At 42.3% G+C, this 18,363-nt stretch overlaps 2 protein-coding genes across 6 annotated transcripts in view; one reads left to right on the top strand and one right to left on the bottom strand.

Annotated features, from left to right (window-relative positions):
• Positions 1-18,363, top strand: part of WDR3 (WD repeat domain 3) — a 30,981-nt gene that overhangs the window by 11,714 nt on the left and 904 nt on the right. For all 3 annotated transcript variants that reach the window (XM_060626308.3, XM_060626310.3, XM_060626311.3), the window contains exons 9-26: positions 26-123; positions 988-1,095; positions 1,615-1,845; positions 4,191-4,284; positions 6,113-6,214; positions 7,783-7,868; positions 8,257-8,392; positions 9,087-9,143; positions 10,417-10,517; positions 10,736-10,847; positions 11,298-11,432; positions 11,710-11,760; positions 12,702-12,767; positions 13,264-13,356; positions 13,827-13,874; positions 14,778-14,821; positions 16,468-16,596; positions 18,099-18,192. In XM_060626308.3, coding sequence (XP_060482291.3) covers positions 26-123; positions 988-1,095; positions 1,615-1,845; positions 4,191-4,284; positions 6,113-6,214; positions 7,783-7,868; positions 8,257-8,392; positions 9,087-9,143; positions 10,417-10,517; positions 10,736-10,847; positions 11,298-11,432; positions 11,710-11,760; positions 12,702-12,767; positions 13,264-13,356; positions 13,827-13,874; positions 14,778-14,821; positions 16,468-16,596; positions 18,099-18,192 — 1,785 coding nt within the window. The remainder of the gene's footprint in view (positions 1-25; positions 124-987; positions 1,096-1,614; positions 1,846-4,190; positions 4,285-6,112; positions 6,215-7,782; positions 7,869-8,256; positions 8,393-9,086; positions 9,144-10,416; positions 10,518-10,735; positions 10,848-11,297; positions 11,433-11,709; positions 11,761-12,701; positions 12,768-13,263; positions 13,357-13,826; positions 13,875-14,777; positions 14,822-16,467; positions 16,597-18,098; positions 18,193-18,363) is intronic.
• Positions 4,264-18,363, bottom strand: part of SPAG17 (sperm associated antigen 17) — a 239,057-nt gene continuing 224,957 nt past the window's right edge. Inside the window, exon 49 of one of the 3 annotated variants that reach the window (XM_060626305.3) lies at positions 4,264-4,352. The gene's annotated coding sequence lies outside the window, so the exon portion shown is untranslated. Of the gene's footprint in view, positions 4,353-13,115; positions 13,307-17,510; positions 17,727-18,363 lie in introns of those variants that run through there. The other 2 variants (XM_060626304.3, XM_060626306.3) reach the window with 2 other exon arrangements.

The raw sequence follows: 18,363 nt of genomic DNA, 5'->3' as shown, positions 1-18,363 counted from the left end.
CTCACGTCAACTTTCACCTTTCTAGGGAACCGATTCTGTGCTAGAAGTGTTCTGCATCCTTTCCAAAACGGAAGTTCAGAAGAAAATGGATAAGAAGATGAAAAAAGCTAGAAAGAAAGCAAAGTTAGTTTTTTTAAAAATACGTACTACTAATAAAATATCTTGGGTGGGCCACATAGCCCTGATAGAAAAACTTCTTTAAGGAAGTGATTACCCTGCTAGCGATTACTGTTAAAAGCTAGAGAAGATTTTGTGTAGCACTGATAGTCCAAATTTTAAATTTCTGCTCCACGGTACAACTTCATAGTACATTCCTGAGTCTTGAGCTCAGAGCCATACAGAACTACAAAAGCTGTACAGATTTCGTAAAAATAGCTTGTAAATGATTTTGTTCTCAGGCTGGCAGGTGTCTTCAGTGACAGCAGCCCGTACAGAACGAAGCTGGGTTGCATAATGCTAACAGTGGAGGTCATGAGGAGAAAGACTGTAGCAATGACATTTGGGGGCAAAATAACCTTGGAATAGGTTGTTATAATAACCACAGTAACTGTTTCCTCAATGGTTGAAATTTAGCAAGGCTCAAAGGAAAAGACACCTGACTTGGCAAATTTTTTGAGACCTCTGGTTTATCTGACATTGTTAGATTGATAGGTACAGGTTAGTGGATCTTGTAAAAAGTTCTGAAGTAAAGAAAGTTTACTAGAAACATATCATTGGGATAGTTTGAATTACAAAGACTTGGCCTGGGAAATTTTATGGGCCGTTGCCTTCAGAATCCATTTATTGAGGGTACCTGTTAAATGGAATAAAACTTTGTATTTATGACACTGTAGTTTACAAAGCACTTCTGCATACACTGTGTTGTCTAATTCTCACGGTAATCCTGTTGTTAAGTGACTCCCAGGATCACACAGAACTTGACTCAAGTAATTGCAAAGATTCTTCTAGAAAAGTAGTAGCATGATAGTCTTTTTCCCCCCTCTCTAGATTAAATTCTTCCAAAGGGGAGGAGGAAGACCTTGAAGTCAATGTTGAAATGACTCTGCAAGATGAAATCCAACGGGTGACTAATATCAAAACTTCTGCCAAAATCAAGTGAGTAAAAATAAAGTATCTGAAGTACTTGAAAGTAGCATTATAGAAATATTGTGCTACAAAGTTGTATTAGCTTTTTTATGCTATTTGTAAGCAGCCTAGAGGAATTATATATTTGGAGACAGTGATCATGGGATATCTGCCCTCAGCATGGGCCAATTATTCATCATCTCATATTTGTTTTATTAGAATAACCTTTTCTATTTGTTTAGTCTTCTTTCCTGCTGCTATTTAGAAAGAAAAACATGTACCCTATGTTCCAAAAGGATTTATGGTCACTTAAAAGATTATACACACAAAAGCAAGTTATATGTCAGATTCAGTATCTGAGCCCAGGTTTCTTTGACTTAACAGCCTATGCTCAATGACTGTCCAATTCTCAGAGCACTTTTTGTAAAATTCTTTACAGTTGCTCAAATGTCTTAGGTTGAGGACACGGTGAAGCCGTTCTACTAGAAAACGTTCACCTTGTGAGCGAAGATGGTAGCTAGAACATTTATGAATTATTTTCTCATGCAGATCCTTTGACTTGATTCACTCGCCTCAAGGAGAGTTGAAGGTGGTCTTCCTACTGCAGAACAACTTGGTGGAGTCCTATTCACTGAGCCCATCTGCACCTGCTCCTCAGGCTGTGAGGACGAGCAGAATCACCATCGGGGGTCATCGCAGCGATGTGCGGACTCTGTCTTTCAGCTCAGACAACATTGCTATCCTTTCAGCGGCGGCGGAGTCCGTGAAGATATGGAACAGGTTTGTGAACTGGTGCTCTCCATAGCTTTATCCAGTCGTGTGATTTTCCCCGTGAATTAGGTTTAAGTACGCTTTGTTTTTAAGTTTAGTTATGTATTTTGAGAGAGAGAGAGAGACAGAGCAGCACAGAGCCTGACATGGGGCTTGATCTTACGAACCATGAGATCGTGACCTGAGCCAAGATCAAGACTCGGACGCTCAACTGACTGAGCCATCCAGGCCCCCCAGACTTGAGTACTCTTGATGGTTGGTTGTTAGTCTCTTCAGGCCCTACCTACAGTTCCCTCAGAACGTATCTTAACTGTAGGCGTGTGGAGTTTAGAGTGGGAAAAGTTGCCTTTTTAAATTTGGTGCCCAAAAAATGCAAGCTTATTCCATGTGTGAAGCTTGTCGCTGTACTTGGCTCAAGGAAAATGCACAAACGTGCTGCCTGTTCCTTCAGTTCTAATAGGCTGTTAGTGCTGCCCAGTATTTTGACTGCAATTTCTCATTCCTGACTTTCCTAGATGACTATTCTATACCTGTTGTCTCCTCAAACACCAGACACCCCTAGCACCTATAAGCTAGTGAGCTTGCTTCCTAGTTCACTAAAAAAACGGAATCCTAGAAAACGTTCACGTGCTCCCAGCATATCTGCCAACTAGGCTGCATCTACACCCACATAATCCGTCTTCCCTCCTGTTACCATGGTGGTGCTCCTAACCAGAGTTCCCCACGACGTGTACCTGAGGTTCTTCCTCTGCTCCCTGCGAGCGCTGGTCCTCCTCCTCCACCTGTAACGTGCCTGCTCTACTGGATCGTTCCCCTCAGCCTACAGATATGCTCTAATATCTCCCGTCTCAAAAGTAATGCCCCGTTTCCTGCTCAGTCTCTCCAGAGCCAGCCCATCCTCTGGTTTCTTTTCTCCATTCTGTCTCCATTCTCCATTAGGCCTTTCCCCACTGTCTCGCCACAGCAGCTCTTGTCACCTCATCGCTGATCTTCATGTTTCTGAATCCCGTGACCTAAGAGCTTCATGTGACACTCTCTCCTTGAATTGATAACTTCCTTGGACTCTCATTACTTCCTCTTCCTCTGCTGGCTGTTCCCTCTGTCTGTGCCAGGTCCTTCTTACCTTTCTGACCTCCAAGTGTCTGACTGCTTCCAGGGCAGAGTCTTTGGACCTTTTCTCGGTCTACAGTCACTTTATGCTGCTTTCTCTGCACTCACCATGCATAAATGTTTCTCTAGCTTTAGCTTCTCCCTGAACAGCAGACCCTTACATTTAAGTAAGGTGGATGTCTAATTGGGCATGTCAAGGTTTTATGTCCCAAACCATGCTTGTGATCCTGTTTCTCTGACAGCCTACCCATCTGCTCAGGGCCGTTCCCCCATCCCCGGCCCCGTTCACTAGCGGGTCCTGTCAGCTCTACTGTCAGGACATGGCCCGCATCTGACCACATGTTATCACCTGTGTGGCCGCCACCAGCCCCATCCGCTGTCCTTCCTCCCCGGGGTTGTCGCGATAGCTTCCTGACGGGTCTCCCTGCCGTGTGCCTCACCCTCTTCGGTCTCTCCACACAGCCACCAGAGTGCTCACAAACCTCCCCTCTGACTCCACTCCCGTTCTGCTGCCCTAGAGCTTGCTGGCCTGTTGTCATCCCCTAAACCCAGCAAGAACGTGCCCCTGTGGTGGCGGTTGTGCTCCTGGTCTTTGTGCCTGGAACCATCTTCCCCATTAGATACAGGCTTTCTCCCTGTCTTCTCACCAAATGACAGTCCTGCCCTCGACCAGGACGCCCTCCTCCTCCCTTCTGACCAGCATGGTTTCTCCGGGACACCTGCCAGCACTGGATAGGCCAGCATGTGGCTGCCTTGTTCCTAAAGAATGTTCGGGTTTATGAGGTTCAGGACCTCTTTTCTGTTCAACACACTGTTATATTGCCAACACCTAGAATAGCATTTGGCATTCAGTAAGTTGTTGATTGAAGTGGGCATTTGATGTTTATCTGTTGAGTGGATGAATGCTTATGGTCCAATAAAATGAACTTTACTTGCAGAGATATTAATATGCTAATTCAGCCTATAATCCTCTGGGCTCACGTCTTTATGGTGGCACAGCGGGCTCCGTTGAGCCCAGCACATGCTTTTTTATGCCCTGCTGTTACATAATCTCTGTTCTTTAGGATTAGGAGGCCCCTACACAAAAAATAAAGTTAGGTGCCATGTAATTTTTTTCTCTCTTGACTATAATTAGGTTTGAGCCAAAGTCTGTGGCTAGGTGTGTATTGAACGTACGCATTGACCTCTAAGATGGGGAGGCAGGTTTCTTAATGTGTGAGTTCTTTATTCCTTCTTTCCCACAGGGCCACGCTACAGTGCATTCGCACCATGACCTGTGAATACGCGCTTTGCTCGTTCTTCGTACCTGGTGACAGACAGGTGGTCATAGGAACAAAGGTAAACAGACTTCTCGCACTCTGGAGGCTCTTCTCGATATTCTTAAAGTTGTTGAAGAATTCTGGCTCCTGTTTTTGCACAAAACAGGAATGTATTAGAAATGTATTAGAGCTGGATGATATGTGAAGGTTGGTAGTCAGTTCCCCTTTTTTTTTTGAGGGGTTTTCTTTTTAGTTGTAGGTTCTTTATTTTATAAAAAAATCAAACCTTATGAGTAATAAAATTACAATCACGACCTTGAGATCACTGTCCATGTTTTGGTGATCGGCCTTTCACGCATCTTTTTATGAGCACCTACGTAGTTGTTTTAAGAAGACTAATGATAAAATATACAAAGTACTTAGTGTCATGCTTGGCAGATTGGAAGCATTCAATGGAGACAGACTGACTAGTCCTCATTCCCAGTTGCTAATCAGATTGGAAGATAGACATGCAGGAATGAGCAGACACAGATTTGGGTTCAGATTCTCCCCCAAGGTCACCAAACTTCTCTTAGTGTGTTTCCTTATCTGTATAATAGGATGGTGACACTTGTTTTTTGACAGTGGCTTTTGCACTAGATGGGCCTACGTCTGAGTGCTAGATTTTCCACTTGCTAGCTGTGAGAACTTTGGACATTACCTACTCCTGTAAGCCTTGGTTTTCTCATGTAAAATGGGGTGAATAACCTACGTCACAGTAGGTAAAGCACTTAGCACAGAAACTGACTCACAGCAAATAACTAATGACTAAGAGCTGGTAGTAGAGGCACAGGGAGAATAAGGTCATGGAATACTTTAAAACGTGCTTTGCAAGTTATTTGTCATCGTTATCCCCCTAAACCAGTGCTATGTGCACGTGATCACTTTATTAGAAATCCTGTGTATCACAATGGGTATTTTTTGCCCAGCTGAAAGTGTAAAATAAGCTAGAGAGATTTTAGGGTCAGTGTTGGAATGGACATTAAGTGCCAATTAAAAGTTTCTCTCATCTTTCATTCATTCTTTCAACAAACGTCCCTGTATTGTTTTTGTTAGGAAAACATGTTGTGAGTACCTTCCAGGTCCACCTACCTGTATGACTAAAGTGCAGTCCCCACATCCCAGCCCAGTCTCTGATCATTTAACGTACGGGATCTTATTTAACGCCCACAGCAGCTTAGAGAGGTTGCTGCTATAAGCCCCATTTTGCAGATGAGAAAATGGGCTCTTGGAGGTGAATTCAGCAGTAGTCAGCCCTGGGACCCCAGTCCTTCCACCTTATGCTCTCCGCACCCCCCTTCCCCTGCAGAAGCCCATCATAGAGCGGGCTTTGCCGCTGTGTGTGTTCCTCGCTTGGTATTGTGACCGCGGCATATCCCAATTACTAAACAGGAAGTGTGTCTCATTGTTTTCTAAGCGTTTGCAGTTTATTTTTAAGTCCATTGCCCTCCCTAGCATTGTAGGTAGATTTCTGTTTCTCACTGTCAGTGTACTGGAGAGGAGGAAACCAAAACTAGATGGAGAAATGTTGGTTAAGCCAGATACCATTTAAAATTGCTTTAACTCGAAAGGTTTTTAGGAGCATTTGCTGCTGTGTTTCTCCTGGTTTGCCTCTGGCCATGCTGTTGCCCTTCTGAAGTTGAGGGATCAGTGAAAGTGACGAGCCCAGTACTGTGAGGCCGCAGGCTCTGTCATTGGGCAGCAGAGCAACCCTGCCAGAGACTGCTCCACGCATCGGCGGCCTCACTCATCACGCAGAACGTGCGCTCCATTCACAAGCAGTTGGCCACATCTGAATTGTGTAGGCATGAATCTTAGAGGGTATGGGTGTGCTCATTGGAGCTGTGCTCATTTTGTGTCTTCCACAGACAGGTAAGCTGCAGCTTTATGACCTGGCCTCAGGAAATCTGCTGGAGACAGTAGATGCACACGATGGAGCTCTGTGGTCCTTGTCTCTCTCTCCAGATCAGGTAACTAAGCCAGACATTTGGATCCGGACTTCAGTACACTAGCTGCCTTTCCCGTTGTTTGCATCAGCGTTTCCTGCTGCCTGCCAAAGATTCTTCAGGATATCTTTAAAGAAAGCCAACTTTTTGTCTAATCATGAGATTTTCTAAGTGGTGGCATATCATGTGCCTGATAATACGGATAGCTGTCGTAGCAAGTGAATTCTCGTTCAGCTGCATGACATCAGATTACTTGGCCTCATGATTTTTACCAGTGCTTTGTGCTGCTTCCTAAAAGGAACTATTTCCTTGGGCAACAAAGTGCAGAGGATGCAGTAGACTTTCTGTTTCTCCTTTCAGTCCCTACATCCACGAGGCTAGAAGTCTAGTGTTTGTAGCAAACGTATCAGCCCTTTCAAGTCAGTAACAGGGTGCTTCCCTTGTGAGGGGTCACTTTGGAGAACTGTATGCTTATTCTAGTAATGGTGCTGTTGGTCAGCATTTTGAGATGTTTTTTGACAATACTTTAATAAGAGCTTGTGGCCCATTCACTTGAACCTTCTCAATAGTGGCAAACCATCTACTGAAAGTAGCTGTTTTTGGAAAAAACGGAATCTGGAAGTTAGAACAGGTTACGTCGTCTGTGGTCAGAATAAAACAGCATTTAAAGTTTAAATAGTAGTAACATCTGGGATTCTATCTCTCGAAGTATTTTTATTATTTTTTTTAACATTTATTTATTTTTGAGAGAGAGCAGAGAATGAGTGGGGGAGGGGCAGAGAGAGAGAGGGAGACACAGAATCCAAAGCAGGTTCCAGGCTCTGAGCTGTCAGCACAAAGCCTGATGCAGGGCTCGAACTCACGAACCCTGAGATCATGACCTGAGCTGAAGTTGGACGCTTAACTGACTGAGCCACCCAGTTGCCCCTCTCAAAGTATTTTTATATCCATCTTACCCTTTATTCTTTCATAATGGTTTTAGAAGCTAGATAGTCTTGGTCATTTCAGCATCACAAGGGTCCTTGTAAGGTTGTTTCCTATGTTACAAATCTCAAATGGCAGAATAAACACTTGCGATCTAGCTTTCTGACCCATGTTCTATAGAGTTTAACACTACAATGCGATGGGACTGATTTTCTTGATACTAGAAAACAATTTCAAATGTATTTTACGCAGAGACATTGCAAGAATAAATTTATACCCTTCTGAGAAATACTTTGAATGAACTTATTTAGATGATCTAGTCTGTGTATATTTGTCAAACCATTTTATTAGCAGCAACTTCTTTTGACTGGTGCTTTCTTAGGTGGAGCAAAAGACCCACAGTGTTCAGAGTCCTCCTGATGCTGAACGAAAGTATAGCTAGAACTTTCCCCTAGCTACTGTCTACATTAGCTCCTGCTAGGAATTTACAAATAAGATCTGTGGCTGCCACCCCAAAAGAGCAAGGAGAAGGGTTAGGGAAACTACATTTTTCTTCATTCTTCTCCCATGCCATTAAATACAAATGGTCTTTTATGCTATTTTGATGTCGTCTTATCAAAGTTTCCGTAACAAAATATTTTTTAATTGCAATGTCATTTGATTTTCAGCGTGGCTTTGTGACAGGTGGCGCAGATAAATCTGTCAAGTTCTGGGATTTTGAGTTGGTAAAAGATGAGAATAGTACCCAGAAGAGGTGAGTAGACATTTTTTAATTAGTGTCCTTGTTTTAGAGTGAAAATGGGGAACTACTGAATGGGTTTTTGACATATATTTTTTTTAATGTTTATTTATTTTTGCGAGAGAGACAGAGCATGTGTGGGGGAGGGGCAGAGAGAGAGGGAGACACAGAATCCGAAGCAGGCTCCAGGCTCCCAGCTGTCAGCACAGAGCCCGACGCAGGGCTCAAACTCATAGACTGCATGATCATGACCTGAGCGGAAGTCAGACGCTTAATCGACTGAGCCACCCAGGCACCCAACATGTGTATTTCTCTTGTGCTCCAGGGACTTTTTGGAATTTTTGTCTGCCTTTGTAGAGCCCTCATTTATTAATTTTTCCCTTGATGCTTTCTGTCCTGCTAGACTTTCTGTGAAACAAACCCGAACCTTGCAACTAGATGAAGATGTTCTTTGTGTCAGTTACTCTCCCAATCAGAAGCTGTTGGCTGTCTCTTTGCTGGACTGTACTGTGAAAATTTTCTATGTTGACACTTTAAAGGTACAGTGATTATGCCTGCAAATAGTTTCTGTCTTTCTGACTGACCTTGGTTGGGTTGAGACTGTAAAGTGGCCCTAACTGTGCCCAGCAGTGATAGGTTTCTAAAAATTTATACGGGAATCAAAACATTTTAGGTGCACTAGGAAAGCCAGAGTTTTAAAGAACCCTTTGGTTCATAAATTTTGCTTGAGGCAAGTTATATTTCATAAGTTCAGAAAATCCTGTTGCAGCCGGTAGCTTAAGAGCGTTGTTGGGTCTCCCGGGCAGTGCTTCCACACTTGGCTATACGTCGGGATCGTTTGGGTTGCTTTTAAAACTATAAGATTACTGGGCCCTGGGCCCCGAGTCGGCAGGACTGGATCTGGCCTGGGAACATTGTTGTGAAGCGAGGGCCCAAAGTCTTTTCAGCTGAGAGGTGCCGTGAACGTCCCTGTGCCCTATTGTGCCTGAGGCAGTGGGCGTCAGGGGCATGCCGGGCTCCACTGCACTGCAGCGCTCGTGGCAGGTGCATGCAGGGTCCGCATGCTGGACCCAGGCTGAGCTGCCTTCAGTGCTTTGTCTTCTCGGGAAATATAAAGCAATCCAGAACAGTGTTTATTATATTTTAAAGTTATATTTTTGATCCACTTGTAACAAACAGTGCCTATATTTTATAGATAGATGTGAATTATTTGTTCTTTTTTTTTTTTAATAGTTTTTTCTCTCACTGTATGGACACAAACTGCCTGTTATATGCATGGACATCTCTTACGTAAGTAAAATGTAAACAATGTCTCAGAAACAAGTTGTCTTTTCTAAAGCACTTTCTTAGTTCTTGGCTTGCTATCTTCACTTCAGAGTATTTTTTTCATCCTGTTGTTAATCTTTCACCCAAAAAAGCCATAAAATGACATATGTTATAATTGTACCTTAAATATGTATATTACTTTAGTACTTTCAGAATATGTTCACAAATGTCTTAATTAATCCTTAAAACTAACCCCACTGTGGATTTTCCAGATAGTATTTTGCTGTCTAAAATACTATAATTGGTAGACCACCCTAAAATATGATTTTAAAAAAGGCTTCCTCTTTGTTCTGAAGGATAATGCTGGCGAGGAGGATGGAACTTGGCTTCGTATTTGGACACTTACCATATTTTGCACTATCTGTATACTTTTAGTCTCTTGACCAAAATCATATTTTTGCAATGTCTAGTTATGGCTAAGAGTGGCAATAATGTGTTTAAAGACACGATCTAGTCTGTGTGAAAGGGATCAGCCCCATGCTCTAGCTGTTTGAATTCCATGCGTTAACAGTAGGTAGGTGTCACACAGTATTTCCGGTGTTCTTTTTTTAAATTTTTTTAATGTTCGTTTATTTTTGAGAGAGAGAGAGAGACAGAGTGTGAGTGGGGGAGAGGCAGAGAGAGAGGGAGACACAGAGTCCAAAGCAGGCTCCAGGCTCCAAGCAGCTTAGCACAGAGCCCTATGTGGGGCTCGAACCCACAGACAATGAGATCATGGCCTGAGCTGAAGTCGGACGCTTAACTGACTGAGCCACCCAGGTGCCCCGTTTTCCGGTGTTCTTATGTTGACAACCATTTGAATGAGAAGTTGAGATAGGAAAGATAGGAGAAATAGAGATCAGGAACATGAGATAAAAGGCTAGGTTGCAAACTTTCCAGTAGGTTCTTTCCCAGACTCTTCTTTCCTTCTTCCTCCCTCTTCCCCCAAATCCTAGGACAGAGATTAGACATTCTTCCTATGTGTTTAACAACATAAATAGGTAACTGACATCAGGGCACGCCACCACCCTACAGCAGTACAAACCCACTGGAGCCGCAGAGTTCTTGCTCTCACTCAACAAGCTTTTAAAGGCAACCTTAGATAAAAGCAAAGAAATAGGTGCTCTTGATAGATGAAATTAATTGTTTGGTATTGATTTTACTGTTTCTGGAAAAAGTGGGTTAAATGTTCTGGGTAGTCTAATTGTAGAGTTTCTGATAGTCAAGCAAAGTAACGGTTTACTTCTCTTCCTTGTAGGATGGGACACTAATAGCCACTGGCTCTGCTGACAGGAACGTGAAAATCTGGGGTTTGGACTTCGGGGACTGCCACAAGTCTCTCTTTGCGCACGATGACAGGTAGGTGCTGTCTTTTCAAAGACGTCCCTTTGCGTCACCTGTATCATTTCCCTTGTGCCTCTGTGTCTATTATTTTGGTGTTTTCAGACAGTCATAAATGTAAAATTCTAAAATATAAATAATCAGGCATTCTAGAACTAGCTCTTCAAAACTATGTGCATGAGACTCTTCACTAATGTGGAATTTGATGACATTTGCTCCCTTCTCTCACTTTTCAGCGTGATGTACCTCCAGTTCGTACCCAAGTCCCACCTCTTCTTCACCGCTGGGAAGGACCATAAGATTAAGCAGTGGGATGCGGACAAATTTGAACACATACAGACTCTGGAGGTGACTCTTGCTGCTTAGTTTCCTCAGTTCTCAGTACTTCAGAACTTTGCTACTCAGTACTCAGTACTTCAGAACTTTACTACTCAGTACTCAGTACTTCAGAACTACTTTTTTTCTTTTTTTAATTTTTTTTATGTTTGTTTATTTTTCAGAGTGAGAGAGACAGAGGATGAGTTGGGGAGGGGCAGAGAGACAGGAAGACACAGAATCCCAAGCAGGCTCCAGGCTCTGAGCTGTCAGCACAGAGCCTGATGTGGGGCTCGAACCCACAGACTGTGAGATCATGACCTGAGCCAAAGTCGGACACTCAACCGACTGAGCCACCCAGGCGCCCCTTTCAGAACTACTTTTAAGATCAAGTGTGGACTTCCCACTGATGTAGAGCAGGCATCGGTCAATGAATAAGGTATTTCTTCTCAGGGTTTTTGTTTTTGTTTCTTTTCTCTCTAGGGGCACCACCAGGAAATCTGGTGCTTGGCTCTAAGCCCCAGTGGAGACTATGTTGTGTCATCGTCCCATGACAAATCTCTGAGACTTTGGGAGAGAACAAGGGAGCCTCTTATTCTTGAGGAAGAAAGGGAGATGGTAAGGACTTAGGCTTGGTTACGGAGGTGCTGGTGGGTATCTGACCTGCTGTCCCAGCCGCGGCGTTCTGTTTAGTGTGGCCACCCCTCAGCCAGTGCGAATCCAGGGACCTCCAGGAGATGTTTCCAGCACTACTGTCACTGATTCAGCAGCCACACAGAGACAGAGATGCTATTAGGGGACTGCATTTTGAAAGAAGCAGCTTTTCAGTCTCATTTCACTTCATGTAGAGACCATGTCTTTTCTTCCAGATTGACTTCTATCTCTCTCTTGACAGCAAAGGGAAGCAGAATATGAGGAGAGCGTGGCCAAAGAAGACCAGCCAGTAGTAAGTAAATCTTTTGGGACTCTGGGATTGAGCCCTGTGATTATCTTATTCGAATTTACTTTAGTTTCAAGAATTTCTAATGGAATTAGAATTAGGATCAGATACTGAAGTCATCACCAGCTCATGCAGGACGCTGTCTGTGCAGTCCTGTTTGATTCAACTGTATAGCCTGATTTTGAGGGACAAATGACTGACCAAATTTGGTAATGCATGATTGTCATTCTCACTATTGTTTTGTTTCATTTTTTAAGGAGGCCTCATGGAATCATAGAACAAAAATAAAAATCAAAAGGTTTCGGAATTTGTGGGGTTTTTTTTGCCTTTAATTTTAGAGAGAGAGGGAATGTGTGAGCACATGCTAGTGGGGGAGGAGTAGAGGGAGAGAGAAAGAGAGAGAGAGAGAGAGAGAGAGAGAATCCCAAGCAGTGGGGGCTCAACCTCACAACCCTGGGACCATGACCTGGTCGGACACTCAACTGACTGAGCCACCCAGGCTCCCTTGGGCATTCTCTTTAAACTTTTGTAGAATAGGATATTCTCATAATAATGAATATAAAATACCTGCCAATGTTTGGCACTTAGTAAGTACCCTATTAACAGTAGTTGGTAACACCATGTTACCATTATTATAGTGATGTCTGTTCTTTTCTGGATATGATTAATTTATTGTTTTTTTTTTTTAATGTCTATTTATTTTGAGTGAGAGCGCATACACGTGTGCAAGCAGGGGAGGGGCAGAGAGAGGGAGAGAGAGAATCCCAAGCAGGCTCCACGCTGTCAGCCTAGAGCCCGATGTGCGGATTGATCTCACAAATCACGAGATCACAACCTGAGGCAAATTCAAGAGTCGGATGCTTAACTTACTGAGCCACCCAGGTGCCTCTAATTGGTTCTGTAATGCCTCTCAGCAGTATTGTCAAGGATCTCTTTTTTTCTGGCAGGTTCCAGGAGAGACTCAAGGTGAAAATTACTTTACTGGAAAGAAAACTATTGAAACGGTCAAAGCGGTAAGTTGATACAGAATGTAGTATCTCATTTTTAAAGAGGATCCCAACTTTTCAGTGAAAAGTATTTGTCAACCAGATAGCCCTTTTGTGGCGAAAAGTTGATGAAATATGTAGGTGGAGATCATAACCCCTGTTTTCCTTCCTTGTAACCGAGGACAGAAGTAGTGCCAAGTCCGTGATGGTTTGTAGAAAGGAGAGCTCATTCTTCCAGTGTTCTGGAAGCGGCACCTCTCAGGTGCCGGGAGCTGCCCTGCTCCCTGAGTGCACGTACATACGGTCTCACCTGAATCCAAGACGCTTAGTGTCCTCCCCATAAATTAGAAAGAAAAGAAAAACCAAAGACGTCTACAAGTGTCTGTCTGGCACTCTACTGACACGTGTTTATTACATGGATTCAAGTTATCTGGTAGTTCTCTAGTCAGGTCTTCTGGTTGCAGTGTTCCAGAATGATGGGGCATGTGGCAATGATGTCTGTCCTTTGTCGCCATCTGTGTAGGCTGAGAGGATCATGGAGGCTGTCGAGCTATACCGAGAGGAAACTGCAAAAATGAAGGAACACAAAGCCATTTGTAAAGCTGCAGGGAAAGAGGTGAGATAGTCCATGAAGTTACACTCTGAGAAATGTGTCTAAATGGAATTCCTGAGATGAAAACCATCATTTTAGGACTTTCCTGACTTAGAACTGCAAATGAGATAAATGTAATAGTCTTTCCTATTTCAAGTATTAGAAAGAAGGAGTTGAGGGCCTAGGAGGAGGGAAGCTTGGTTTTAATGGAAAGCAAGAGAGAGGAAATTCCAGACTGAGGTGACCATTATATTGGGTAGAAACTCCTGCTGCTGCTTTGGTTGCAGAGGCACTGTAACCATTCCAGATTTCCAGATAAAATATTGTCTCAACTCATTCATCAGCACTATTAAAACTAAAAGGCCTGGTCATTGTTTTATATTCTTTCAATTCGTAGGGTTTCCCTTTTCAAAACTAGAGTATGATTGTCGCCCTGCGATAGTGCCTATCCAAGTCTTGTTTTTTAATGACGTGATTTAATAATTTCTTCATAGGTTCCTCTTCCCATCAACCCCATCCTGATGGCCTATGGCAACATCTCTGTGAGTAGAGTGTCTAACAGCTTCCCCCTGATTACTCAGAGGTTACTTTCAGGGACAAGAGAGGCAAAGTAGGAAGTGAAGAGGCATGATTTTTTTTTTTTTTTTTAACGTTTGTTTATTTTGAGAGAAAGAGAGGAGTGTAAGTGGGGGAGGGGTGGAGAGAGAGAAGAGAGAATCCCAAGCAGGCTCCTTACTGTCAGCCTGGAGCCTGACACAGGGCTCGATCCCATGGACTGTGAAATCATGACCTGAGCCACGATCAGAGTTGGACTCTTAATTGACTGAGCCACCCAGGCGCCCCTCAAGAAGCATGATTTGAGGCTGGACGTATTGGGGAATACTTTGCCGTTAAAACTTTCTTTTGTCTTCCGTGGTGTTGAGTATTTCAAAAGGACCATTTTAGCGTAACTTCCAAGCCATCCTTTTTGGTTGGACTGGATGGCACTCTCGTATTTTCTAGTGCTTATTTGTCCAGTTTCCAAAGCCCTCTTGCAGATTCTGTCCACGTAAATGAACTTGGAAATTGAGCTTTCCGGAGGAAAAGTTGGCATACGTCAGTCAGATAGAGGAGGAGGGAGAAATGGGACAGTGTGTGCACATCGAGCAGTCTGCAGTACGTTCCATGCACGTGTCATTCATCGCACTCATCCTGTGAGTCAGGGCAGCCTCATTTTACTGCTAGGAAACTGGCCTGACTCACAGATAGAAGGTAACACAGTTGGGGAGTGGCAGAGCTGGACTGCGAACCCAAATGTGACAGACTCTAAGCCCGCACATGCATTGCCCGCTTAGAGCCCCGTTTGTCATGTGAGCGGGATCCCTGGTGTTTAGGAGATAGGAATGAGGGAGCCTCCGTAGAAACCAACCCAAGGCATCACTAAGGCTGCTGTGCTTCTTTTACAGCCTTCAGCTTATGTGTTGGAGATTTTTAAAGGGATCAAGTCGAGGTGAGTCCCAGTGTATGGTTACAATTTGTCAGCTAACATTTACTGACTGCCTGTCTGACCATGAGATAAACAGGAGTTATAACTGATGGTTATTTTCCATGTAAGTTGAACTGTGTCAGAATTTTGGTGGAAAATAATACATTATAATAAGGCTCTTTTTGAGGCAGAGCCAGGAGGCTCCTCCTAAACTATGAAGGGAAATTTTAGGGACAAATGAAGGGTAGTGCTACTGCACATTGTGAGTAATGAAAGCATCTATCATCGGTCACAAGTACCGACTGGTAACCTTTTCTGATTGTGTGTTTCCGATGGCTTATTTTTATTGGAATCCTGCTGTATATAATGTTGTATCCTGTCCTTTTTCACAGAATATTTCCTGAGCGTTTGCTCATGTTACCAATATTCTTCAAAAATAAATTCGTTGTGTTATATCAAAAAACTCATTGCATGGATAATTACTATTGGATTTGCTTTTGATTTTTGCCGTTAGCAGTAGTGCTTCTGTGAACACCTTTACATAGAAATCTTCGTTGTTGTTTTTTAAGATAAGAATCCTAGCATAACAATAACTGATCAATGGGCATGAGCTCCTTAAAGGTCTGTGTTGCGGAATTACCTTCCAGAATGCTTGTAATGACTTTTTACCAGGCTTTGAAAAATTCTTTGCCAGTTTCAGAGGCAAAAGGTAGTATTGTATTATATTAATTTCTTTCAATTATTAATGAATTTGTTGGCCTTTTGTCTTTTTTTCCTGTGAATTTTTAGTTTCCCTTTCTTGTACTCTTCAGTAATTTCTCATTGGTTTCTAAAAATTCTTTATATCTCTTGTTCTGTATTTTTAGGATCATGTTTCTTGTTTGTGATTTACCTTTGGGTTTTATTTATGAGTTTGACCTACTGATAGGTCATAACAATTCTCAATATCTAAATCTGTCCCTTACAACAAGAAGTAAACAGACCTGAGGATAATGACGAAACTTCACTAGAGAAACGTAAAAGAAAATTTAAATGAATGGAAATGTTACACATTCCTAGAAGGGAAGATTCTGTGTTCTAAAGATTTACTTGTTTTTTTAAAAAAACTAATTTACAGGTTGGTGACTCTAGTTGAAGTCCTCTTGAGATTTGGAATTGGAATTGATGAAATGATATTAGAACTAGTTCAAAAAAAGTAAAACAAACCAGAAGAATAGCAAGAGTTAGATTCTCCTGGATTAAAAAGCTATAAAATTAGCAGAACTAAAATACTACAGGATTGTTGTCAGAATCAGTCAGTCATGAGGACCAACTTGAAAGCCCTGAAAGAGAGTCTGAAATGTAAAGATTCAATACATGGTAAAAGAAGTATCGTAATGTAAAGGCGGAACATTCAACCAAAGAGTTTGGAGAAATTAGTTACTCTGGAAAAACAGTTAGATTCTCCTATCGTGCCATGGACCAGAATGCATCAAATAGATTAAAATATTAAATGTAAAAAACAAAACATGGAAAAGAGGGAACCATCCAGAATATAAACGAATATTAAATTTAACTCTGAATGGGTAAGATCTATTCAAACATAAAATCATAGAAAAATCAGTAGAAGTTTTAAAATTGAGCAGGTTAAGAAATGTGGCATTTTTAGTGTTTATTCTCTTTGTCTTCAGCGAGCTGGAAGAGTCTCTGCTTGTGCTGCCTTTCTCTTACGTCCCAGACGTCCTGAAGCTCTTTAACGAATTCATCCAGCTGGGCTCTGATATTGAACTTCTGTGCAGGTGCCTCTTCTTTCTGCTCAGGTAACCTGCTTTCCAAAGAGTACCGTGTCTACTCGGCCTGACTGCCCCAGTGCTACTTTAACTGATGGTGTCCACACTGGAATTAGGAGCTCCGATGTTTGAGACTCAGAGATGGTTACAGGATTTCACTGCTGTGTGACATAAATTATTTCTTATGCTGTGGAATCAGTCTTGTCCTTAAACAAGGGTCATGGTGGCCCATCTCTTTAAGTAATGAGGCGGAGCACTGCTCAGGGATGCTTAGTAGGCATAAGCCTCCAGGCTGCAGTAGCTCTGGTTCTGGTCTGTTTGCTGAGAGCCTAGTACCGAGTGGCCAGTTGGCCTCATTCGTTGTGTCTGTTTAACTGTTTAGTGTAAGCAAAAGGATTTGGTTTTGTCCTCCTAACAGCATCGTCTGGAATAGTGCCTTTATTTTCCTGGGTCTCTAGAAACAAATGGAAACATCAGGGCATATCCAGAGGGAAGTAAGAAACAAAGGAAATATGTTTATTAGACTATTCTTAAATATGTAGAATTGCTCTTAACGTGTAATTGAGAAGAGTGTGTTTGTAGGAGTTTAAGAGTGTACTCTTGTATCTTTGCCCCCTCAGTCTCCAGCTGTTACAGCAGAGACCGGGAATAGAGACAGATCCAACACTCCTTGAAACGCTATTAGGAAGACAAGATATAAACTCATCAGCCAATACCAAAGAGTTAAAAAACTAACAGATATATTTAGAGAATTCGTATTTGAATTGACCTATTTTCATGACTCTTAATCCTGTGTTCCTTTTATTCCATCAAGATAGTAGCAATAGAAGAACAGGGATATGTTTATGTTAGTCTCTTGCCATATTTATAATTTGAGGCAAGTGATGAGGCCTCAAGTTGGCACTCAACGATGTTGCTAATAATTTCTTACTGCTTGGCATAGGTACTAAATCAGGGTTTCTGATCTTAAGGGAAACACTAGGAATATTTCCAGCATATCAGAGGGTTGGAGATGGCTAGTGCCTTACAAGTAGCTGTGACAGGTCACACATGAGTGTGAGTTACGCATCGAGGAAAGTGAATTCACTGAGGTCATCTTGGTACTGTAGGTCAGAGTTCGACTCTCGTCAGTGACTATCTTCTTTTTTGCTGTGGCTTTCCTAGAAATATTAACAAACCTTTGTTGAGTTAGCATTTCTTAGCACGCTCATTCCTCTCTGAGCTTTCCTAGAATACCGTTGTCAAAGTCTGCGGCCTCATGGTAAATGGCAGGGAAAAGGGCCAGCTTTGCAAACAAGTTGAATGTGTCATAACTTTTAGGATAGTATTGTTAAAATTGACATCAGATAAAAGTGAGTAGTAGAGAGGAAACATCTTCAGCCATTTTTTATACTGCCATGATATGGTAAAATTAATCCTTTTTTTGCTTTTTTTTTTTTTTTTTTGGTTTGATATTATCTGTTTGCTTTTCTAGAAAGGATAAGTGGAGCACTACCTCTCTTTGTAACGTGACTGTTTTGTTTTTCTATTAGGATTCACTTTGGGCAGATCACTAGTAACCAAATGCTTGTGCCAGTCATTGAAAAATTAAAGGAAACAACTATTTCAAAAGTCAGCCAAGTCCGGGTAGGTATCCCTGTAGTAATGCAGTAATGAGGGGGAAATCCTAGTGTGTGTGTGACTTTGAAGTAGCACAGTGAGCTGTGCCTTGTCTTTGGTGATATTGACCAGACATATATCTGTATTGAGGTAAGATTTCCACTGTATTGGATAAAGAATAGAGAGAAGAAAACAAAA

This window comes from Panthera onca, chromosome C1 (assembly GCF_046562875.1).
Source record: "Panthera onca isolate mPanOnc1 chromosome C1, mPanOnc1 haplotype 2, whole genome shotgun sequence".
Lineage (NCBI taxonomy): Eukaryota > Metazoa > Chordata > Mammalia > Carnivora > Felidae > Panthera > Panthera onca.
This window is presented reverse-complemented; position numbering and strand designations above follow the sequence as displayed.